Genomic DNA, 23,983 nt, shown 5'->3' on the forward strand with positions numbered 1-23,983 from the left:
AATGTCGAATAGAGTATGCATAATTTTTCTTCAGCTTAGTTTGTGCTGTTATTTGTGGGAGCAGCAGCATTTCTAGCATTCACCCTTTATTTCATACCTGATGGCTCTTGTTTTCAATATTACTGCATCATAGGGCCCCTTTGAATTTTGTTGCATCAATCTTTATAGACAGGATGTTGAGGAGGATTTTGCTTTTAGCTAAGGATTTCAGCTGAGTTGGGAAAAACAAATACATTCAGAGGCAATAAATTCTGTGGCCCATCTTGAGACTGAGTGTTCTTGCCCACAGGGATGGAAGCAGTGTTTGATACTGTCTGTACTTCTATATCTACCTAGATAGTTATATATTGATACTTATCTGTAGATATCTAGATAAATGTGTCTATCTGTACTTTTGTCTACACAAATATCTCAGGTAAAGAGGCTTAAAAACCAAAATACCTTTGCAATCATGTGTTACATGAATTTATCAGTAGAAGCATCTAACAGTGGCAATGACAATTATACTCAAATAGCTAGTAATAAAAAGTTCCTTGTGTCTTTGCTGAAACTTTTTATTCTTCTTCATTTGTTTAATTTCACCTTTGGTGTGAGAAAGCAGACCTCTGTGTCTTGCTTCGTCATTGTGTGTTCATCCTCCTCAGCACCCCAACAGCTCTCTTTTATTCCAGCAGTGCTTCTTCTGAGGCATCTGAAAACACAGAGGAGAAACTGTAAAAATCAAGCCTGCTCCAGGAGCTTCTTGGAGAAACAGGATCAGTGATGGGAGCTGTGGATTATTTTCTGGTGCAGGCTGTCCCCATAGTCTGTTCTCCATCCAGCACATCAGAATGGTGAACGGCTGTTCCTCTTGGGGTCAAGATACTGATTATTTTTAGGCAGGGATATTTTATTCTGAGTTTTCCTAGCTTTTACCATTGCATGTGTTGTGTTTGTTTGCTCTTTCAGGTAACCTTTCAGACTCTAAAGACTCACCCCACAAAGAAAGCAGTAACTCGCAGCCGGGCTTCCCCGAAGCCGCCGCGGTGCCTCCCGGCGCAGCCCCCGCCTTTGGCAAGGCTGTGCAGACCCAGCAGCCCTGCTCTGTCAAAGCCTCTCTGTCGTCTGACATCTGCTCTGGCCTGGGCCCCGACGCAGCCGACGCCAACACAGGCTCTGGCCAAGGTGATTCTTCCTGCCGCCTTTTTCACGTCTCTTCCAGCACGTGCTAAAATTAGTTCCCTTCCCTTAGGCTTGAACTTTTTAGGAGTAATAGAGGAATGTGAGCCTTTGGCAATCCAAATTACTGGCTTATCTTTAAAAAGAGCATTGCAGTATTGTCAGCAGAGCAAAATTTAAGTATCTTGCTGAGTGTTACCAGCACTCGAGAAGGCATGCCCCAAGACATCCCTAATTCTTAGGAAAGAAATACCTTTCAGTTTTGCCAGCAGTGGCTTTATCCTAATACCTTCTCTAGAGTCTGCCTTACAGATTCCTGAGAAAAAATGAATGGAAAAACAAATAAGATAGAAAAGGCTAGGAAAGTGTTTGCTTTGTTTCATTTTTTTAGCCCCTTGATTCCGGTAGACCCCCAAGTTCCTCATTATAAACTACCAAACCGTCTTGGGCATGAGAGAAAATAAAAATGAAATGAAAAGAAAACCAAACACAGGGGACCAAGTTATGTTTCCTTTCTATGAGGGGTTCACTTTGTGCATAATTTTGGAGTCCAGCCACGGGACTGTGCTCCCATGACCCCAGTTCTGAGACCTCTTTGTATTGCCCCTGTCGTAGGCTTTGACCAATCTTGTTGCCATGCATATGGAAGTTCCAATGATGATTATAATACCTTCCTCTCATTGCACATCCTGCCAAACTAATCTACAAAATATCTATCTGTCCTCTTCTGCTGTTATTGCATCCTTTGTGTATGGTCAGTGAACTTGCTCCTCTTTGGCAGAGTTAAGAGGGAGATGTGGAGATTTAACTAACAAAGCTGATTTGACTGATGGTTTAGGACATCTGATCACAGCTACTTGTACTTTATAAGTGTCTTTGTTTTCTTCCCTTTATATTCATTTACAGGCTGGACGGTTTTCCACCAAACGTCTGAGAGAGTGACCTATAAATCTAGTAGCAAACCTCGTACCAGATTCCTCAGTGGACCTGTGTCTTTGTCCATCTGTTTGTATTTGTTCTTTTGTATTTTATCACAGTCCATCTTTCTTTTACCCCCTTTTCCTGATTCCATGGTTTATATCTCTAATATGTTTGGCAGGATGCCTCTTTTTCTCAACCATCTTTTCTTTCTTTTTTCTCTTTCTTTTAAGTAATCATCATGAACACACCTTATTTATATTAATTTTTCATGTGAAGCTTTTTTTGCACTGCTTTTGGCTCATGCCTGGGCACCAAAAGCATGTGTGGAAGATCTCATCATTTATTATATATAGCCTGATGGTAAATTTTACCCTGGAGTTATCAAAGCTTTTGTACTTTATGTTCTGTTGAAGTAATTTTATTTGCAATGTGGCAAATATACATGTCTGCTGTCCCGGTTCCAGCGACAACAAAACGAAATCCATCCTTCTGTAGACGAATGGTCTCTTTCACACATGTTTGGACTCTGAAGACATGCATGTAGCAAGCTGATACAATTCTAGAAGGTCACTGGAGGGTATAACTTCCATACAAGGGCTGTATTAACTCGATATACAGTACTGTTTATATCCACTCTATTTTCTTTAATTTTTTTCCCCGCTCTTTGCATGTGGAAATGCTGAGACAACAGTGCTCCAGCTAGTTCTTTCCAAATCTCTGTCCCAGGTGGGCTTTTCCCCATGCAGTCACTTTAATTAGTTTAAGTGAGCAATTTTTTTATGGAGTCATAAGGTGCAGGAAGATCTGGTTACTCTAAGGGAGAGTCCCATCAACTTTTTGTGTAAGCTGATCTGGCTGAAGCACTTGACTCAGTTTATTTTCTTATGACCTTATGTGACCTCAGAGATGAAGTCAATTAGCAGTTCATCAAAGCATAAATAAGTAAAAAGCAATATCAGATATTCAGATGATACTTGGAAATGGATTGCTAGGATCCAGGAGTTTTGTCTCAAATAACTGTGCACCTTCTATTTGTACCCTATTTATCTGACTTCTAAAGTAATTGGCAATTCCACCAAACAATATCAAGCTATTCAATGAAAAAATTAAGACTTTTTTACCCAATTGTAGATGCTGCTTTTTAGGCAAACGGATTTTGCTTGTACAATAAAGATATGTTGTGCTGATCAGGTACTATAGGCCACTTACATATAACCTTAGAAGGGCTGATAACGTTTTTGAGAAAGCTTGTGGTTAAATAACTGTGGGTTTACAGTAGTATCAGATATCCCGTTGGAGTTCTGCACTGTTCATTACTATCCAAGTGGGTCAGGTCAAAGGCACAAGACCACTCCAATACACTCCTCCTAATTTTATGAATAAACAGTATTTTAAGAAAAAAATCTCGAAATTTTTTCTTGTTTGAGCTCCCTGAAAGCACAAACATTCAGGTGACTGACGTTTACAGAATTTATTATCATGTAAGCTTTTAATGACTGGTGAAGTCATGAGACGATTTTGCATTTAGGGATTTTTTCTGAGAACCTGAGGAGAATTCTCAGCTCCCAAATATTCCTGTTTGGTGTTATAGTGGCCACAGCAATTTCTTCTTCTGCACATGTAGTTCCCAGAAGAGGTTTCATTAATCTTCCATGGAATTACTATTCAGTAGGATGCAAAAAGTCTGGGAGATGGCAATTAAAAACGAGTGTATTAAAAATGTTTGGGTGCATGGATGTTGTGAATGAAACCAAGGGAATATGTAAATCCTTTGAATCGTGAAGTTTCCTCATGCTTAAATGACCCAGCATGACTAATTGCTTTCTCTTCTCAGCCCATGTGCTCTCTCAGGTTCTGGGTGAGTTCTGGGGGAGGTTTGGCCTCCCCTGTCCCTGAGTCACACCAGGAGATGGGTGCAGTTCAGGCACTTAGCATGACACTGCAATCCTAGGTCACCCCTGAGGGTCCCAGTCCTGAGAGCACAGCTTGGCTGCCAGGGGAGCCTCTCACCTCAGGTGCCTCTCACCTGGAGAGCTTGGCAGGTCCCTGTGGCTGAGCTGTGGGCAGTTTGAGTGGGGCAGGAGGCTATTCCAGCTTGATTTCCTGTGAGCCCAGCAGGTGGGATGGTGTGTGAGTGCAGGACTGGGGCTGTGCGCATTCCTGTCCTTCCCCAGGGCAGCTGGGACTGGGACAGCAGCCAGCAGGATGGACAGCAGGATGTTCTGTGGAGCTGGGATCCAGAGCAGCTGTGTCTGGAGCCTCAGGAAGAACAGTGCTTGAGGAAGGCCAGGTTGGATGGAGCTTGGGGGAGCCTGGTCTAGTGGAAGGTATCCCTGCCTGTGGCAGGGGTTTGGAACAAGATGGGCTTTTAAGGTCTTCCAATGTAAACCATTCTTTGATTCTATTATTTGAAGGTGATGATGTTGGCAATCCCAGCTGGCTCATGTTCCTTTCCCTCTGGAAGGGACATCAGTGGACCCAGCAAGCAGGCAAAGCCAAGCACTTGCATTAGGTGCTAAGCGTGTTTGCATCCATACCCCATCCCTGGAAGTTTTCCAGGACAGGCTGGATGGGGCTTGGAGCACTTGGGATAGTGGAAAGTGTCCATGCCCATGGCAGGGGGTGGAAGTGGATGAGCTTTGAAGTCCCTTCCAACGCAAACCATTGCAGGTAGGAGTCCATCCTCTGTGCAGTTGTACTGGGCTGGGACATGGCTGTCCAGTGCCAGCAGCTCAGTGGCACCTCCAGACAGTTCAGAGTCCTGGGTCTATTCCTTAAGTTAAGGTTTCCCTGGTATTTTTTTTGTTTGGGAGCTGCTGGGAAACACTGTGCTGCATTTTCAGAAATGCTCTGAATCTGTATGTTTGGTTAAGGAAAACCAGCCCTTTGGCGAGGTGGGATATGCCAGCAGGAGACCTGCTGCACTGGCAGAAAAGTTGGCGACAACTTTAAAAATAAATTTTCAGATGGATTAAAGACAGTATCACAAAGATCTTGCTCTGGTTACAAGATCCATCAGACTCGAACACTTTCACAGTGTTCTGCAGGACATTTTGATTTGTTGTCCATGTCCAATATTGACTTAATCTTTGTATGTTTCATGAAATAAAATATTTTTATGGGCTCTGGCATAATTTTATCCTGAGTTCCTTTCCTGGGTTAAACTGCAAGGGTGCCCTAGGGAAGAGTTTTCACTGATCGTGAGTGGAATTTTCAAAGCTCCATTTGGCTTAGGCTTGGAACCTTGTGTAATGCAATTTTTGCCGGGTTCATAGCAGTTCATATACTGTATGTGCATATGCAATTATGGAAATGGTCTAGCAGTTTATTGCCATTTCCATTTTTTTGTAGCTTTCCAGCTTTTTGGCAGCTGTTAGTGCAAATATGGGACAGTGGATTTTTTCTGTTCTGTATGATATAATAGCTATTTAATTCCTCAGATAAGAGATCTGGAATTGGAGGTAAAATGCTCTGAACTTTCACAATCTTACATTAAATCTTAATTACGATTCATCTCCTTAACTTTACTGTTCTTAAACGTGTTAATTTTAGCAGTAATACAATTAATCAGGTGAATTAGATCTACAAAGTGAATTTTTAATTGAATTTGAGTTCATAACCAGCCGTGGCTGATAACTGTCAGTCCCTCCTTGAGGCAGTCTCACTGCTTAGGGAATATTTCCCATCTCCCAAGCCCCACACTGGAGTGATGCTGCTGGAAAGAGCAGCTCTCTTCTCGGTGCCTGACTCTCCTGTGATAATTTTCCTCAGAGCTGGAGCCCCTCATGCAGGTGTTTCACGAGTGTGTTGAGTATTGCCGCTTCTGTCACTTCCCTGGGTTGGATTTGGCACCTGAGGTGCTGGGAAACCTGTGCCTGGGTGTGCAGGAAGCAGAGGGGTTGGCAATGAAGGTGTTTTTACATGCATTCGAGCACGTACTGCAGTCAGCTGCCTGCTTTTATTTCTCGCAGGCAGGTGCTTTCCATTTGCATTCATATTGTGCTAAGAAGTGCCTGTTGCTGCAGGAAATAGCCTCTAGGATTGCTGCTGTGGCCACTGCCTTCGTGGGGACTTGTTTCCATTGTGGGAATTGATAGCTAACTTTGGGTTAGGCAAGGTAAGGTATATCTGAGGGAAAAGAAGGTAAAAGATGTAAGAATACAAGACAGATGGTTGAGTTGTGAATGTGACTGTGTTTGCTATCTGGGCTTTGAGATGAGAACTGAACTTGGTCATGCTTGTGTTGTTGTAGTCATGTCCTTCTGATTTTATCAGGGTAGAAATTCATATGAACTATATGAAATAATAAGAAATTCAAAGCAGTCTTCTGTTCCTCATGCCACCCATATCTAAGCACAAACATCTCTTCTCCCTTACTTCCTCCCTCCCTCGTTTCTTTACTTTCTCTTCCTCAGTCTCTGACTGAAATCGCTTCCTTCTCTTCCGAAGGCTCATTCAGGGCCTGTGTCAGCCTGGACCTGCAATATCTGAGTTTAAAGCTGCATTTTTGGCACAGTAACAAAATGTTACACCACTGTTTACTCTAGAGAAAAAGCACATCATCCTCTATCTTACTTTTTTTGCCCCAGTCTGATTTTGCTCATGGTTTCAAGTGTTTCTTCCCAATGAAACCACCATAACCCATGTCAGACACTCATCCCCATTCCTCCCCCCCTCCCCCCCATCCCCTAACAATATTCTTCTTATCAAGTCCAAAATACCTTTCAGGAAATTTTGGCACCCAAATAGCAACGGTGCCGATGTCTGGCAAGATCTGACAGTCAAGTCGGGGTCTCGGCACACTTCTAGCACTCCATCTATCAACAGACTATAAAATCATGATGAATGATGGAACGAGACAATAATGAAAAAAACAAGTATTGTAGTTAAATTAAAACTTGACTACCCTGGCGGATTATTTTTTCTGCACTCGGACAAGGCATAAGGGAAACTCATTCACAGTTTCATTCAATTGAAGTTCAGAGTCTCACATTTAGACACAAATCCTACAAATAAACTATTTGGAAACAATTGGCCTCAGACCTGCAGAACAATGTATCTTTTTGGACTTGTAAAACAAGATTTTTGGGGTTGTTTTATGGTTTGTCTTTGCAGCCAGACTAGCTTGACTTGTTCCTGAAAGCATTTTTGGCCTCCAATCACAAACTAAATTGACATTATTTCCTGCATTAATGGGAAACAAATCAACACCTTCTATTAGGAAGCCAAGGCAATTTGGAAAAAAAATAAAAGAAAATCAGTTAAAAAAATTTTAAAAACCAACAAACCAAAAAAAAAAAAATCCAAACAAATGCATCTTTAAGTCACGAGCCCTTGCTTTTGGCATGCTGTGGTACTTCCCAAAGCTTTTGAATGGCTGCACATTAAGAAAGGTTTGAGCTGTCCAGTTATTTAGGCTTCCTTTACTCACCTGAACTGCTGACTTTGTCTGTCCTTTCTTGCATAATAACTATTTTTTGATTGCTTAAAAGTACAGAAGCTTGTCCGTCTGATTTGCTGTGTTTAGTCTTACCTAATTCTGTGTGTCTTGTATTGTTTTACCTTGTAGGGTCCACCTTGAAACGACTATGTCTAGGCAAAGATCACAGTAGTAGTAACTATCCCATTTTGTTTATTTCCTTCATGGCATGGGATGTTCTTTGCTTTTTTATTATTATTTTTTACTAAGAGCTAGTTCTTTAATAACTAGAGCTGATGCACTTAGCGGAAGCTAGACTGTATAAATTGTGATACTTTGAGAGTAATGCATGTGCTGTGATGTCTTGGGAACCTTGCATGCTGCAAGAGAGTCGTGGTGTTCTGTGTGTGAGACTGTGCACGCATGTGGCCAGGAAACTGGGTCCAGTGTCTGTCTCTGAAATACACACCTCTATATGACTGCAGTTCTCTGCTGGAGGAATTGATAGCTTAAAACCATTCCAGCCCCCTTGAACTGCATGAAATAATAAACACCAATTGAAGAGCTTTCTTCTAAAAATCCTTACTTTTCTCACTTTTACCCCAAGAAAAGGAAAAGGAGTTGAGCAGTATTCACTTAGAAATGACCTTGCAGATTGAATGCATGATCATTTAAAGGTTATTAATGTATTTTATATAACTGTAGGACTAATTAGTGTACTTGGTTTCATTGGCTGGTAACTGATTAACAGGGAAATACTCCATGTTCATGTTCGCTTATATAATCATTTTACTACAGTTCTATGAACTTTTTGCTTGGAGAGATGGTCTTTATTTCCAATCTTTAGCTGTCTCAAGTATGTTAGCTGAGAAGTTACTTTACATTTTCTAATTAGGTTAGATTCAGACTCCTTCGGTTGCAGTCCCTTACTGAGCTTGCCGTGTCAGACTTGCAGTCACTAAGCAGAAAAAGGACAGATTTTTTTTTTACTAGTTCTTCTAGAAAGAAGTGAACATACCGAATTAAATCGCTATCAATACTCTTCCTGATTGCTTTTATCTATACCAAAAGTTCTCTATCTTTGTCTCAAACAGTCACTCTACCCACTACATCCTCTCTCCTCTCTCTTCTATACTTTCATGGTCCTGATGGGATTTTTTCCCCCAAAATACACAAATAGCCATGTGAATGGTCCTGACATCATCGAGAGAGGTGGTGGGCTCCCAGAGGAGCAGGAACCAGCCCTGCCTGTGACCTCTGTGACAATAACATTTTTCCAGGAGGACAGTAAACTTAGGCAAGTGAAATAAATGGCAAATTCATTTTATAAATGTTTGCAGTGTTAGCAATACATCCCACCTCCCTCTTCCTCATGGTTGTGTCTGAGGAGATGTTTTATGGGATGTCAGCTTTTTGGGGCTGCATTCCTGGCTTTACTCCCTGTCCCTAATTTCACCCAAGACAAATTAGTAGCCGAGGTAACCTGATGTGATAGAAAATGCAAACCCATTGGACTTGGACCATTTCTTTAAGCAAAGGTGTTCTGCAGCCAGGAAGGGGAGGGTTAGAAATCTGAAAAGCCAACATTGGAGTGGCAGTAGGTGAGAAGGGGTTTGAGCTGCAGAGGTGAGGCAGAGACACCATCTCAGCTCTCTGTGTGATTTTCCAGGATCCTCGACCAACAGCCTGGTGACGTGTCCTGAGCCCCTCCCACAGTCAACACTGCAGGTTCAGGCCAACAACAGTAACAACAAGAAAGGGACGTTCACAGATGACCTGCACAAGCTGGTGGACCAGTGGACGAGCAAAACTGTTGGAGCTGCACAGACAAAACCTTCTTTAAACCAACTGAAGCAGAACCAAAAAAGGCAAGACATGGAGCCAAAGGCTAACCCCATGCAAACGCAGAATGAGACATGTGGAGTAAGTGGCCCTCCTTGAAGGACATACCTTTTGCTATGTGTCTGACAGCCTTTGCAGAACTCAGATGTGGAGGAGGACATAGACTAAAATTACTCCAGATAAATGCTTTCTATAAATGTCCAGCTCTTTTCATTCAGTACTAAATCATTTTTTTTTTAATTGTCCTTTGGAATAATCTTAAGGGATATATGGGCAGCAATATATATATATATAAATATATATTTTAAAATTCCAAACTGCTTATTAACAGTGATGCAGAGCAATACTCCTATCGTTAGCATCTGTTGCTCAAATTCAGTTTCAACTATTACTAAAGTTTTCTTTCTGATGTTTAATATTAACCTTCCTCAGAGCAGGGGCTGGTGGCTCTGTGGTTGGGAGCCTTGTTTGAGTGGAATTGGAGTGAGTCCTGTGCTGGGAGAGGGGACAGCTGGGAGTGTGCTGACCCTTGCTTGTTGTACAGTACTATCCTCAGAAATGCGTTCAAAGTATCTACACCAAATAGGGAACTGGAAAGCCCCCACTGGTCCCTTTCTGTTCTCCGCAGCAGGACAAAGCCGTTGCAGGTGCATCGTGTCTGTGTTCAGTGCTACTGAGGGCTGATACAGAGGCAGCACAGCAAGGAATGAGCACACATCCAGAGTCCCAGTTCACCATTCTGGCCCACCCTGGTCTGGATTTCCAAACCTCTTCCTTCTCGTGGTCGGAGATTATTTGACTAGTAATTTTTGCTGAGTTTATTTTCTTGGAAGACTGCAAATTGAGCCAAAATAGACGAAAATAAGAGTGAGGAGCTGTTTTGTAATCCCCTAAAAGCAAGACAACTAGATCTGCATAGCAAACCACTGCCTTTTTGGGATGTAGAAGGAAAAAATCCTCTAACAGTAGTAGCTCTGTAGCTGTTGGTGAGGTGAAATGTACCAAAGCAGGAACCTCACCAGTGTGTCTGCTTTGGTACCTGCTGCTTCCTGAGTAAGTAAATAATCCTTTTACTCAGTACTACTTTAACCAGCTCAGGAGTAAGCAATGTCTACTTAAGACCCTAACAGTTTTCATAAAATTAAGTCAAAATTGGTGCTAGTAAACCCAAACTAATGATTTCCATAAAGGGGCAAGGAGGGCACACGTTTTGTTAAGTCACTTCTTACTGTCTTTTGCTATACTTTTTGGAGCATTTTGGTATCTTTCCCCTGAGTCTGCTGCAGAAGTTTGAAGTATCTGATGTGGATGTTTTGCCCACCTGTATCTCTGGAGAAACAAGTGATTATTTTACTTATTTAAATCACCCGTTAGTATCAATTTAGGGTTGATTTTGCCTCCTGCAGTCTTGGTGTCTCTGTCTCAAAGCCTGTGGAGAAGGCAGTGTGTCACTGTGAGAGCAGCAGGAATGTCCTTGTCTCAGTAGACTGGATCTTAGAGGGTTTGTGTCTTTCTCAACTGTGGCAGTTGTTCCAGGGAATCAGCAGAGCTGACTGAAGGTTTTTTGAGGTGATTTACCAGGAGCATGGAGAGGTTGGGATTCCCTGCTCTTCATTTTATCTCGTTCCTGTTGTGTGGAGGAGTGGCATCAGCTGGAGCCCTGGGGTGGGTGAGACCTGGGGTGGTATGGGGCATGAAGTCCTTGTAAGGACCGTGCTGGCTGCAGCAGAGATGCAAGGGCAGATGGCAAACACTAGTGGTGTAGTTTTTGTTGAGTGTTTTGGCCGTGAAGATAGCACAGGATGCTGCAAGTGGCAGGTATGATATAGAAGAGTTTGACAAGGGCTGGTTTGGGAGTTCAGCATTGTTTTGCTGTTTGTACCCTCCAAAATTGACTCTAGCAGGGAAATTGAAGTTGAGGGAGAAGAGAGCTGCATGGTGTTGGGAGAGAAGTGGCCAAAGGAGGAGGAAGGGAACAGCATGAGAGGGCTCCTGGTGTGGACAGCTGAACAAGTGACCTGTGTATTGGAGGGATGAGCCCCATGGAGAGATGTCCATGTGCTGAATCACAGCTAAGTCAACTGGAAAGACAGAAAGAACTTGGGAAATCACATAAAGGATGGAAAAAATCGCTTTCCAAGAGAGAGAATCTGAAGCTCAGGCTGTACTTCTTCAGTTCATCTGGTAACACCATCTTTTGTCGCCTCTTTTGATCAAAAATGCCTTTGCAAGAAAAAAATTAGGAGCACTAAGCAGATTTCCAGCCCATCAAATAAGGTTATAAGGTTTTATGTTGGAAATAAAGGCTGGATAAGTAGGAAACAAGGCGATTCTTATGCCTTTTGTGGTTTTTTTTTGAACTGGAACAAACTAGTACGGAGCTGTTAGGGTGGGCTGTCTCACATGAGCTTAGTTTTGGGAAAAGCAGTCCCTTGTGATGGTCAGAAATGAGGGGCTAGGGGTGGCAGGATTTGTACCTTCACTACTGCCTTGTCTTTGGGGATTGTTGTAAAGAGAAATGCCTCCCTAAAGGATTTCATACAGGAGTAGGAGTGAAGGGAGTTGTCCCACGATGAAAAATACACTAAACAATTTAAAAAATACAAAATATCAACTGTACATTTAAATAGAAAAATACATTCTTTACTTTAAAATTTTCTCTTACTGTTCACCCACTGTTATGAATATGTAGGGCAGTTGTGTGGCTGACTCAAAATCTTCTCTTTCCCCCTGGAACAGAGGACTCACTTCCCTGAGTTACCTCTTTTTTACTCAAGACTCCTTCTACCATTAGCAGAAAATTGTTTGCTGTGAATAAAATATATTATTTTTTAACTAAGTGAAAGCTACTCTTTAAGGCTGGAAATAGAAGAGAAACTGGTAATGTGTTTAATAAGAGTGAGTGATTTTCTTTTCATACTCTGCCATCAGAGGTGTAGACAGCAATAATGTAATTGGGATGTGAAGGAAGACTTCATATTCTGCTTTGTTTCTATGGAAGTTACCAGTCCATTTGCCTGCAAATCCTGGTTGATCATATTAGAAATCTGGGGGAGACCTTTTAAAGGGGGAGGAGCCTTCATCCAGTTGTATCACAGGAGCTTTTTTTTTTTTTTTAGTTTCTTTTCAAAAGGTTTTATGAAGCATGGAAATGCAGGTAGATTCTTAGCAGCAGCAGTTTGAAATGCAGTAGGAAGTATTAGAAAGAACTGAGGTCAAACCACCTGAGTAATTTCTCTCTGTGATCTTTGTGAAGATATGATTAAATAATCATTTTTACAGGTAATTTTTAGCATTAGTCAAGGAATAAGCTTAGGAATATGAGCTGCCTTCTGTGCAAAGAATACTAAATATTGTGTACTTAAAGACACTTTGGAAATGCCTGAGAACTAAGGGCTTGCCAAAAATGTTTTCTATTCTCCATGCGGTGTGTAGCTCCATGGGATTTACAGAAAAAACATTACCCCCAAAAAGCTGAAACGTGTTCCCAGTGCATAGTGAGGTTGTTTCTGAAAACACATAGGTCTGTGTCACTGGGTGATGGGTGCTGAGGGCTTGGACACCTTCAGCAGCATCTGAACCTCTGCTGGCATTTCCTGACTTGTGGGCTTGGGTGTGCTGCCGGGAGCAGCTGGGCTGGACACGGCCACAATGCCAAAACCAAGCCATAGCCCCTTCACTGTGTCTTCCTCTCTGTTGGATTGGGACAATAAAAAATGAATCTGTATTTGAAACTACCCAACACTGCCTTGGTCTGAATAGTTTTCCAGAAATTAGAAAAGCACACACTCATCTCTTCAGGAGTGCTTAAAAGCTTTGGGGTTTCGACAAACTGGGCAGAAGTGATAAAAGAGCTATCCATCTCTTTTATCATCCTTACAAGCTTGTGTTGGTAGCCAGCTCTGACTCTGCCCTGTGACTCAGTTTTGTTTCAGTGGTAGCTGATCCATACAGGAGGAAAACACTGATGCTAATGGGGTAGCAAGCAAAAGAAAAATCATCTAAATCCTGCTTTTTCAAATGGGTTGTGATAGATATGGTCAGCTTTCACAACAGAATTACCTGGTTTCCTCTGTTCTGATATAAACCCAGAAGTATTTATGATGTTGTGAAGTCACACCCAGTGCTTGGCTGTGTAGTTTGACAGTACTGGAGCTATGAGTATCACTGGGGTGGTACTTTGAATTTTGCCTGGTAGAGCACAGGAAAGATTGTAACAAGTCCAAACAACAGATTTGGGGTATCTAAACTACCCTAGTCTTTGTCTTGTGAGTTTTTTTTTTCATTTTTACCAGTGTTTTCTGGTATGTTGTTCTCTGTGTATGTATTATTCTTGTTTTCTAAATGAGTTTGTGTGATTATTTGGGGGAAGGGGAATAAACAGCCACAAAGGGAAAACTGTCAGGAGAGGGCAGGTGTGGGGGAAGCAGGAGCTGGTGGCTGGTACCTGCAGGGACATGTACAGGTGCTCAGAGCAGAGGTGTGTCAGTGCAGGGAGGGTTGGGTGCATGCAGGTGAGGAGGTGGCACGAGCAGAGCTGCGAGGGTGGCGGGTGAAGGCGCCACTGCCTTTCTTGGCTCAGTGAGTTCATGGCTTCAGCAGAGGAGCCTAGTGGAGATGTAGAGGGGGAGAGTTTCCCTTCCTACCCGTAAGATACACGCCACCCTGCCCTCCTGAGACCTCACCCTCAGGACTGCCTGCAGGTCTAGGGTCCTCAGCACAGGTTGGCCATGGGGGTGCTCTGAGGGCTAAAGCTGGCCAGGCAGGAGTGACGGGAGCCCACGTGGGCTCACGGCTGCACCGGTGACTATCACCCCTGGCAGCTCGGGCTCCTCCTCAGGTGTACCCCTAATCATGGACACAGCAGTGTGCAGCACAGGGGCTTCCCTGGCTGTCATCCCCCATCAGCCTGGCTGGCTTGAGATGCTGAGCCAGTCCTGTTCGGGGCTGTGCTGTGATCCCGGCAGAGCAATGCACACACCTCATTCATCACTGCCTGAATGTCCATCTGCTGCCCTTTGAACGGGACCGGCAAAGGGACGTGCAGTCTCATGGCTTTCCTGGAGCTGGGAAATTCACAGCTTTGAGGCTGCTTTTCTGGCACATGTTCATTTCAGTCAGCACCTCCGTGCAGGAATTGATAGGATGTGTGGGCCTCCATCGGTGTTGAGTCATCAGAATTGGTTAAAAAGGTGATGGTTAAAAAAAGCAGTACCCAAGAGGCTCCTGCCGAGGGGAAGACACAAGAGCCAGGTGCCATAGCTCTTAAAGTGTGTATTTAGCTCACTCGAAGCATGGGAGGAAGGTAGAGGAAGCAAACTTAAACCGTTAACTTGTGTTTGTCATGACATTATCATGTTTAACATGTATGTGTAATGTTGGGTTTGGGGCATGACAGTTTTTTTCTGGTCACACATATGTAGCATTAAATGCAGCCACTGCTTTACTGAGGATTCAGTTCAGAACTGGAATGAGTCAGATTTCTGAGTACTTTAAAAGAGCTGACAATAAGCTTTTTCAAATTAATTTTTAAAAGGGCAAAAATGTCACCTCGCATTTTTAGTGCCACTGAATAATCTCTTGTTATTATAGTCCAACTCCTGGCTCTGCACAGGGCACCCCAACAACCCCACACATGTTTGAGAGTGTTGTTCAAAATGCAGCATTTTCACAAACATCTGTTGGCATTCCTCACAGGTGCTTAGTTTGGTGGAAAGTCCATTTTGAGGATGTTAAAACAAGAATCTAATAACAGCATACAGAAGTCTGCAGGTCTTAAAAATATATCCTTGATTCCTCTGTTTCTTGTTCTTTGATTTCTGTTAATTTTGGTGGGGTTTTATACATTATTGGTGTTAAATTCATGATCCTGAAGCATCTCCTTCACCATCAGATTCAGGTTTCAGGTGAGAATGAGAGACAGGGAAGTGAAGGAGAGTATCAAATAGTTCTGTATTTTTCTAAAATTGCCCTTGGAACTGAAATTAATGCCCCAAAGTAGGACATCCTGGGGGACATTGCAATTTTTATTGTTCACAAACATGGTAGTAAGCATCCTACACAACCTTAAACATATATTCATTTTTTATGCTGAATTTTCACCTTCATAACAGTTTAATCAATTGAATGTGAAATATCACATTGATAGGAGACTCCCAGAATTAAATAACACCCTTTTTTCCTTATGCCATAAATAGGTGATGGCATGCTGGGAACCCTGGCAGGGAGCTGTAAATTCTGTGACATGAAAAATGTAATGAAATGCTGCAAACATCTGGGGTAACAGCAGCTCCCATGGCATCATGCAGGATGGAGTGTGTAATTTGGGAAGCTCTGCCTTCCCATATTGAGGGAGGAGAGCTCTTTCTCTGCCCCTCACATGCAAAAGCTGAATAATTGAAGTGTATGTTAATAGAATTTTAGAAAACCGGCTGGAATTGATCCTGGCAGCCCATGAGGGAGAGCAGCTCTGCTGTGTCCTCACTGGCTTTGCCTCACCTGGCACGACCAGCACCAGCGCCAGGCACTGAGCCACCACGAGAAGTCTCCTGCCACCCCCACCACCGTCAGCTCCCCACGGCTGGGTGAAACAAATTTGTACAGAAATAAGGGTGAGAATTTTTGGAGCTCTTCTGAGGCTGGCTGTAAGAGCATGGGATTTGGGTTAATTCTGCTTTTAGTGAAGTTTATTTACTTTCACGCACAAGTTAACATGGAGTTCCTTTGGACATGCGAGGGTGTTAATTTTCACTTGTTTAATGATGCTTCCTGTCTTCTTAAAGAATGAGGTTATATTGAGGTAACTTTCCCCTCTGCCTCATATCAGCCTTTTCTGTTAAATTCCAAATACTCTTTAAAAAAAACCAAAAAAACCCAACCCAAGCCCCCAGCAAAAGTATAAAAGGAAAAAAGAAATGAGCCCAAAAGAAAGCCCCAAGGGTGCCATGGCACCCCTGTGCCTGTGCCCGCAGCTGCCCAGAGCCCAGCGTTGGGCCAGGACACTGCTGGCATGGGGAGAGCAGTGCCCTGTAGCAACACTTCTTGTGTTTCTTTTTTGTAGGTAAGTTCGGTAAGGACAGGACTGGGGAGCAAGTGCCCTGTTCCAGTGGCTTGCCCCATGCCCACGGGATTAGCTCCTGGAGCTGTGCCATCCCTGCCAGTGCCCGTGCCCGGGCCCGCCCTGGCTGGCGCAGTGACACCGTACGTGATGCCTCTCTGTCAGTACGGAGCCGTGTTCCCTTCGCCTGTGTACGGAGTGCCGTGGCCGGGGCCGGTGGCACAGCCGGGACTGGTCCGAGGGCCCAGCATCGTGCGTTTCTCGCCGCTGGGCCGGAGCTGCCTGCGGATGTACCCGGTGCCGCTGCAGCGCCCGGCCCGGCCGGCCGGCCCGCGGCTGCGCATGACCTAGCGTGGGGACCCTGCCACGGGGACCTGCACGTGGGTGACCCTGTCAGTGGGTGGCCTTGCCATGGGTGACCCTGCCCTGCGTCCCGGTGGTTTTGATGCCGTCGTGTTGGAGTGCTTGCTCTGTACGTGCCGTGGTCTGTGTGGGGTGAGGCGGGCCCCCGGGCACAGCCATACCCTGCATCAGCAATCACTGTGAGGCGGCATCACCACAGATCATTTGTTGTCGAGGCAATACCTGCTTCTGTCCCATTGCTGAAGACACTTTATTCCTTGTATCCTCTTTCACACTTGCGATCCTTAACATCATTGTACTTGAATTGATAATTATTAGCAAATTGTACTAACCCTGCAGGAGTTCAGTGCCTTGAATCTCAGCTTTCCAGTCCCAGCTGGAAAGAGATGTACAATTATTTGAAAGGTGTATTTTATTTACAATCTGCTTGTGAGTTGGAGGTCTTTTTATTTGCAAAGATATTGCAAGTTTACAGTTGATGTTCCTCATCAGCTTCATTCTACTGTAAATGCTTTGTTTTTATTCACGGGTTGAATTTTCATTTCTGAAGCTTTTAGAAGTAAGAATTGTGCGATGAGGTTTGTTTGACATGCTTGTTTGATGCACTGGTCGTAAAATTGTTGGTGTTTGTACAAGGAGTAGTGAAGTGCACATTGTAACGTAGGAGCATTTACGGAGTGATCCAAGAAAGGTGTATACAAGGACTAGGGAACAGCTTCAGGCAGCACTCTCCGTTCTCCTTCCCAGCCTGTGGTAAAGTCATTGTAGATGGCGACTTAATTCTGTAACAGGCAGCAAATGCTCTTTTTCCGCTGGATCAGCAGCACACTGGATTTCATTTCCTTTCCCTATGTTGTGGGCTTTTATAATTGAGTTAAATCACAAGCTCATGCATGTTCCATAAGTGAAGACAAGTAATGGAACTGTTGATTCTAGCAAACCGTATCTGCAGGTGGCTGTGAGCCCCATGTGAGCAGAGCGCGCACATGTGTTCAGGTTCTGCTCTGGCCACTGAGCTTGAGGGCGATGTCTGGTCCCTGGTGTGCCAGTTGTATTCATGCTAAAACAAAATAAAAATGTGAAGCTGTTCTTTTTCATATCTGACACTTCAGGTTTTGAGTCTCACTGCCTTCTGTTTGGAATTACTTATTTATTTATTTATCTTTATTTTTACCCAAATTTGCGCTGCAGGTGGCATGGACACCTCTCTCTCTCCTGTTTGAAAGTTGTTTTTTTCCTATTTTACTGTGCATAGAGCCTCCACCTGCACTTAGTGTAAAGGCACAAGGTAACCACTAGAGCTGGTTTGCCATGGTAAGTCTCCTTCCTTCCCCGAGTGCTACGGACAGCATTAACAGGCACAGGACCCAGGTGTGGGCACACCCAAAGGCCCCACAATGACATTTTATAGCCCTCTGCTGAGGGGCAGAGACATCCTGTGCTGCCAAGCTGTGAATTGTATAGTTCTATTGTACTTCAAGCATTATACCTGTCTAAATCACTTTGTTTGTACCCTTTGAAAATATTATTCCATCAATTCAGTTAGAATTGAATTTTATAGACAATTTTGCAGAGTCTTCTGCCTGGGCAAAATACTTACTGCAGTAAGAGATTTCTGTTCTCTGTACCATGTATCTTTAATTTGTTTGGGTTTTTTAGATTCATGTCTGTATGCTTCATGAGCAAACATGGAAAATATGTTCTCACACCGGGTTCCCTTTGGCTCACACTGAATCCTACAGTTTATGTTGCTATTGCCTGTATAGTCTATCCCTTGTATACTGACAAAGTCAGTGGCACTAAAAGCCCCAAGAAATTGTATAGATTAAAAAGAAAAATAAACATTTTGTGCTTGAAAAAGGTGTGAAAAACCCAGTGTTTTCCTAAAACATAGAGCAGTGTCAATTTCCAGCTGTTGCAGGTAATTCTGTGTTTGTTTTCCAGACTCCTCCTTGTGCCTGGATTGTGTAGCAGGAGCAGATGTGGTGCCTCCAGCAGTTGTTGGGTGCTCTCCACAGCAGTGCCCAGGGTGCATGCTGGCACCTCGGGGGCACTGAGCCCTGAGCCCTACCTGGGGCTGCTCCTGGGGCTGGGCTCTGCAGAGCAGACGGGCTGCAGCCTCAGCTGGTTCCTTTGAGCACGTGGCTCCCTCAGAGCTGCTGGTGCTGCTCATGAGGATGCTCAGTCTGGTAGGTCCATGAAAGAGGCCCATGAACTGAGGCTCCTGAGCTGCAAAGCACTAGGGAAGCCCTTCTGAAGGATCCTGGCATCATTTAAGTGTGAGGAAGCTCGGTCCTGTTGCCAGCACCCTCTTGGCAGTCACCATCATTGGGTGAGGCTGAAGGAGAAATGAGAAAAGGGCATGCAGGTGTGGCACTCCTGCTCTTGTCTCTGTGTGGCTTTGCTGTCTGTGCTATGTTGGTTGGGAAGTCTCTGGTCCACGCTGGTGCCCGTCTGCCCCGCGGTGGCTGCGTTGCATGGCTGTGCTCCCGGGAGAGCTGGGGTGGCTGGGGAGCAGGGCATGGGTGCAGCTTCCAGGGCCTTGGGAGGTGTGCACCTGCCTGTTGCACTGGGGCCAAGCAGGAGCTCAGAATGTGTTGCTGGCATTGTTGTACTTGTGATTTTTAATTTCCTGATGGCCCTCTTGGCTGCAGCTCTTCTGGCTGTTCACTTCAAGCCATGGTTTTTTTTGCCCTCAGTTGTGAGGATTGTGTCACAGGGTGCTTTCACCTCACTGGCAATTAAGCAAATGACATGAGATTAAATAAATGGAGCAACTTATTGAGCAAAAGGTGAGCCAAGAGTAAGAACTGAGGGGTCCATGCTGCACCATCAACGTAGGAAAACTGCACCTAAAAAGATCCCCTACAGATCCCAGAACTGAACTCATTTTATTCCTGACTGAATGTTGCTTCAACATGCAGCAAATGGGTCAAACATGCTGGTAGAATTCCTGGCCTTGCTGGTTCCAGTCCTGCATGTCCTGTAGCTCTGCCATCACCCAACATTCCCAGCCAGCACTGTACTGCAGGGACATGTGGGAAGTCAGCAGAGAGGCTCAGCTTCAAATACCAGGTTTCAGTGAGGGAGCTCACAGATCCCCTGATATTTAGCCTTTCAGTTATAGAAATTTAATACAAATCTTGAAAAAACGTTTACCCCCCCCCCAAGGTCACTCAGCCAGTAGTGGGAAAGTTTTGTAGTTTTCGGTTTGGGAAGTTGGGAAAGTAGTTGAAGTTTGCCTGTGTGACTTTTATTTGCCTTTCTGATTGCCTTATGTCGTGATGGAGTATCTTAATGCATGACCACATCCTGCTTTCCCACTGCATTCCCAGCTTGCTTGGAGTAAGACTGGACATGGAGAGGAGCTGCTGCCATTGGCACTGCTCATCTGCCACAGGGATGCCACAGTGCAAAGCTGGGCACTGGAGATGGTAGGAAGAAACACTGCAGTAGTTTAAGGCTCTTTTGCAAATCTGGATTCAACCTCCCCGGAACAGATTTCACTCAAAAAAATGATGCAACACTGGCCCTTAACTCTGGTCTCCAGTCCACAACTTTAAAGAGAGAATATTTTTTAAATTCCTTTAAAAAAGAAAAAAATCTTTAAGAAGGTCTTTTAAAGAGGAAATGTTGCCCAGAGAAGCTGTGGCTGCCCTTGGATCTCTGGAAGTGTCCAAGGCCAGGTTGGATGGTGCTTGGAGCAGCCTGGGACAGTGGAAGGTGTCCCTGCCCAGGACAAGGAGTGGGATGAGATGGGTTTAAGGTCCCTTCCAGCTCAAACCATTCTGGGACTCTGTGATTACTTAACCATTACTCCGTATCTGTCTTTACACTGCTCCGTCTGTGCCTTCTACTTTTCTCTGAAATCCTTGACATTAGCTGAGGGCAAGACAAGGGACTGAATGGCTGAGATGTGGCATTCTCTGTGCTCCTGCAGAGTTACTTGTGTTGGGAACAGGATGCTAAGAGACAGGATTCCTGAAATGAGCTTCTTCCTCCTGGGGCAGGTTTTGCTGTTTGGTTTTTGTGGAAGGAAATCACTAATACTTTGAATCATTAGTTTAACTTGGCTTTGCCAATGATAGCTCTTTCCCTTCAAGCATGTTTCATTATCCCAGTGCATTACTGTCTGGTCTGGGAACATGCAGAATTTTTCCAGAGAAGCCCCATGGATGTTTTGTGGGTCCATCTTGATTTTGTTTGGTTTGTGCATATCTGAGCAGGAAAAACATCTGTCCTCACACATGCCTTGGAAGTTGGCTTTGGAGAGTTTTAACAAGAAGTCTCCCTTCTAAAATGTATATGATGTCAGTATTGCTTTCCCTGTCATCCCCACTCTCCCCACCACCCCCACTGTAATGTAGGAAAAGGTTCAAGGCTTTTGGAGCAAGGTCAACGTTAATCATCAGGTATCAGCTATTATGGCAAAAGCTTGCCTTGTTTTCTGCCTTGCTGCCAGCTACTTGCCCCCAAGTTTTCCATGCATGCTGTTGAAATTGTTGGCTCATAGACAGTCACATGTGAAACAGTTTCTGACTGTGTGTCATGTACAGTAAGGTTTCCTTGCCTTCTCCAGTTCTTTGTCTGCCCTCCTCTGTCCTGATTTTGGGTGATTCCTGTGGGACAGTGTAGGCACGATCTCTCTACAGAGCGTACGACAGGGAGATCACGCTCGTTGTTGTCATGGCTGGATGAATGTTTGATATGGGATTGAATTTATAAAACAACAAAACCATGATTGTGTGTTATTTCTGGCTATGATTATTTATCATGGATTGAGTCCTTGAGGAGCACCTCAGTGGTTTGTGGTGTTGGGCAACTGACTGGTGCTTGGGCAGACTCAGCTTCAGTGGAGTTGTCTGCTGTGCTGATCTCTGTTGCTATTTTATCCCTGACAGTCAGTTTCCTGTCTGTATACCCTAGAAATGAATACCCCAGTTTGTTGATCTGGTGGGAATTGTGCTGTGACTCACGTGTGCCTTTTGGCAGGGGCAACATTTCTGGCTATGGAGTGATTCCTGTAGACTCAGCAGGACAGGGATGCTCCAGCCCCAACCATGCTGCTGCCGGGCTCCAGAAGTGCAGTGTAATGAGATAGATTTTAGGGGCTGTCAGGCTACAAATTCTGCTTTATGAAGGAATTTTTTGCTCAGAGGGGTCTGGATGTGCTGCACTGCTGACCGTGTGAGCACAGAGATCACTTCCACCTGATTCAGGTGGAAGTCAGGCTCGGACCAGGAGGTGGCTGCCGTTGGGAATGATGTGATTCTCTCTCTGCTCCCTTCTCAGGGGTAGTTGTGTGCTATCAAGGCTGTTTCAGTCTGACACACAAAGTCTCAGGAAGCTTTAGGGCTCACTTGGTCACTGTGGAGAAGCTGTTCATAGACAGTGCCCTATGATTTGATAAAGTATCTGTTACAACAGTGAAATTCTTTTGAGAAGCTCTTGATTTTTCCAAATCTGGTAAGCATAGAGCACTTGGATGAATTTCTTTGTGCAACAGGATGAATGCACGGTGAATATTGAGTGCATTGTTGTAGTCACAAGGCAGAGGGGAAAGTTAGGATTGTTTTTTCCTCTCAGAAAGGAGCACATCCCTATACATTGCCTTTCATGACTGAGGCACCACTTGAGCACCAGCTGTGGCACTGTGGCTTTTGAAGAGCTGGGCATGATGAGAGCCTCTCCAGACACTCTTCAGGGGACTTCTCTAGGCCTGTTGCAGTTTTTGTGAGGCATTTAGGGCCCTGACACCTTGTAAAAACTTAGGAGATTTAGAAGGAAATAACCAGCTGCCAGTCCTTTGCAAATGGGGATTCATCAGGTCTGACATAAAATAGCCCCAAAAAGTATTTACTCTGGTGCTGTTTTTTTGTCAATGACTTTGCAAATAAAGTAAAAACTTCCTCAGCATTTCTCATTTGTTTATCAGACTAGACAGACTGAATCTGGTATCTTTGTCCCTGTTAGGCAGCAGCTTCAGGGTGTGCCATGGCTGCCTTTTCCCACAGTTCTGCTGTCACCGAGCAAACTCGTGGGTAACTGCGCTCCCCGACCTCTCCAGCACTGCTGCCCACCCAGCCTGGGAAAGCTCAGGCTGACTGAGCCTGGAGTAAGAAGTGGGGTGCTTGCCCATGGCACCTGTGGAGGTTTGTTTTAGGAGCTAAGTGCCTGGGGAGCTGGCTCTGCTCGGGGTGTTGTGGCTGCCAGATTTTTTGTTCCCAGTTACCTGAGGATAGTTAATTTTGTCCTATTTTCCTGGATGAAACTCCATGCCAAATGCTGGTTATCCACCGTGAGCTGGTGTTGGGGTAGATCCAGGCAGATCTTCAGAGCTGATGTTGATCAGAAGCTCGGGAAGGAGTTATGAGGAAGACATGATTTTCCTTCCCATAAAAGTCAATTCTTCCCATGAACAGGCAGAGCAGGCAATACAGGAGGGAGGAAGTTAGGGTTGCGTCTAACAAACACAAAGCCCAGACCACAGAGACCCAGCAGAAGCTGTGCCAGATCCTGGCAGTGTCTGCACCGTGCGCTGTCCCCAGCGTCCCCTGCCTCCCCCGCTGCTCCAGGGACTCCCTGAATGAGCTCTGAGCACTTCCCGAAGCTGTCTGCTCTGTCAGACCTGTCTGTGCTGCCCCTCCACAGCAGTGTGCATTGTTTGTCTGTCTGTGGAGCCGCCTCTGGGGTGCATGTCCCCCAGCACCTCCCCAGCGTGGCCAGTGCATGTGGTGGGCATGTGGTGGGGGCTGGGGAACACGAGGTGACACCCTGTGCTGCCGCTGCCTCGGTGATGTGCTGCTCCCAGCCCCTCCCTTGCCTTTTACCCTGCTTGTGTCATCGCTGTGCCCTTCGCGTCTGTCCAAGCACCTTCCCCGTGCTCTGCTCCTGTGGCAGCGGATGGATCCCCTCCCTGCCAGGGTGGGGCACGGCATCCCGTGTGGCCCTGCTGCAGAGAGGTCTCTTCCAAACCAACCATTCTGTCACCCTGTGATCCAAGGCTTGGACAAGGGACAAGGGAGCCAAGCTTGCAGGTGTGGGATCCGGTGCCACGACCTGCCCTGGTAACGCCACCCTCTTCTGACACCTGCACACAGCCTCACATCCATCTCCCCTCCTCCCAACAAACTGAGCCAAATGCCAGCTGTCTCTGCTGGCACTTTCCATCTCTGCCTCCTGGGAGCCTGGCTCTCCCCCCACAGGCATGAGAGCTCTGGTCT

General features: G+C 44.9%; 1 protein-coding gene across 2 annotated transcripts in view; it reads left to right on the top strand.

The window, feature by feature from the left end:
- Positions 1-18,622, top strand: part of WNK2 (WNK lysine deficient protein kinase 2) — an 89,177-nt gene extending 70,555 nt beyond the window's left edge. For both annotated transcript variants that reach the window (XM_068201434.1, XM_068201435.1), the window contains exons 24-28: positions 949-1,164; positions 2,065-2,163; positions 7,649-7,693; positions 9,168-9,421; positions 16,401-18,622. In XM_068201434.1, the coding sequence (XP_068057535.1) occupies positions 949-1,164; positions 2,065-2,163; positions 7,649-7,693; positions 9,168-9,421; positions 16,401-16,748 (962 nt within the window). In that variant the 3' untranslated portion in view covers positions 16,749-18,622. The remainder of the gene's footprint in view (positions 1-948; positions 1,165-2,064; positions 2,164-7,648; positions 7,694-9,167; positions 9,422-16,400) is intronic.
- The last annotated feature ends 5,361 nt before the right edge of the window (positions 18,623-23,983 follow it).

Source organism: Anomalospiza imberbis, chromosome 11 (assembly GCF_031753505.1).
Source record: "Anomalospiza imberbis isolate Cuckoo-Finch-1a 21T00152 chromosome 11, ASM3175350v1, whole genome shotgun sequence".
Lineage (NCBI taxonomy): Eukaryota > Metazoa > Chordata > Aves > Passeriformes > Viduidae > Anomalospiza > Anomalospiza imberbis.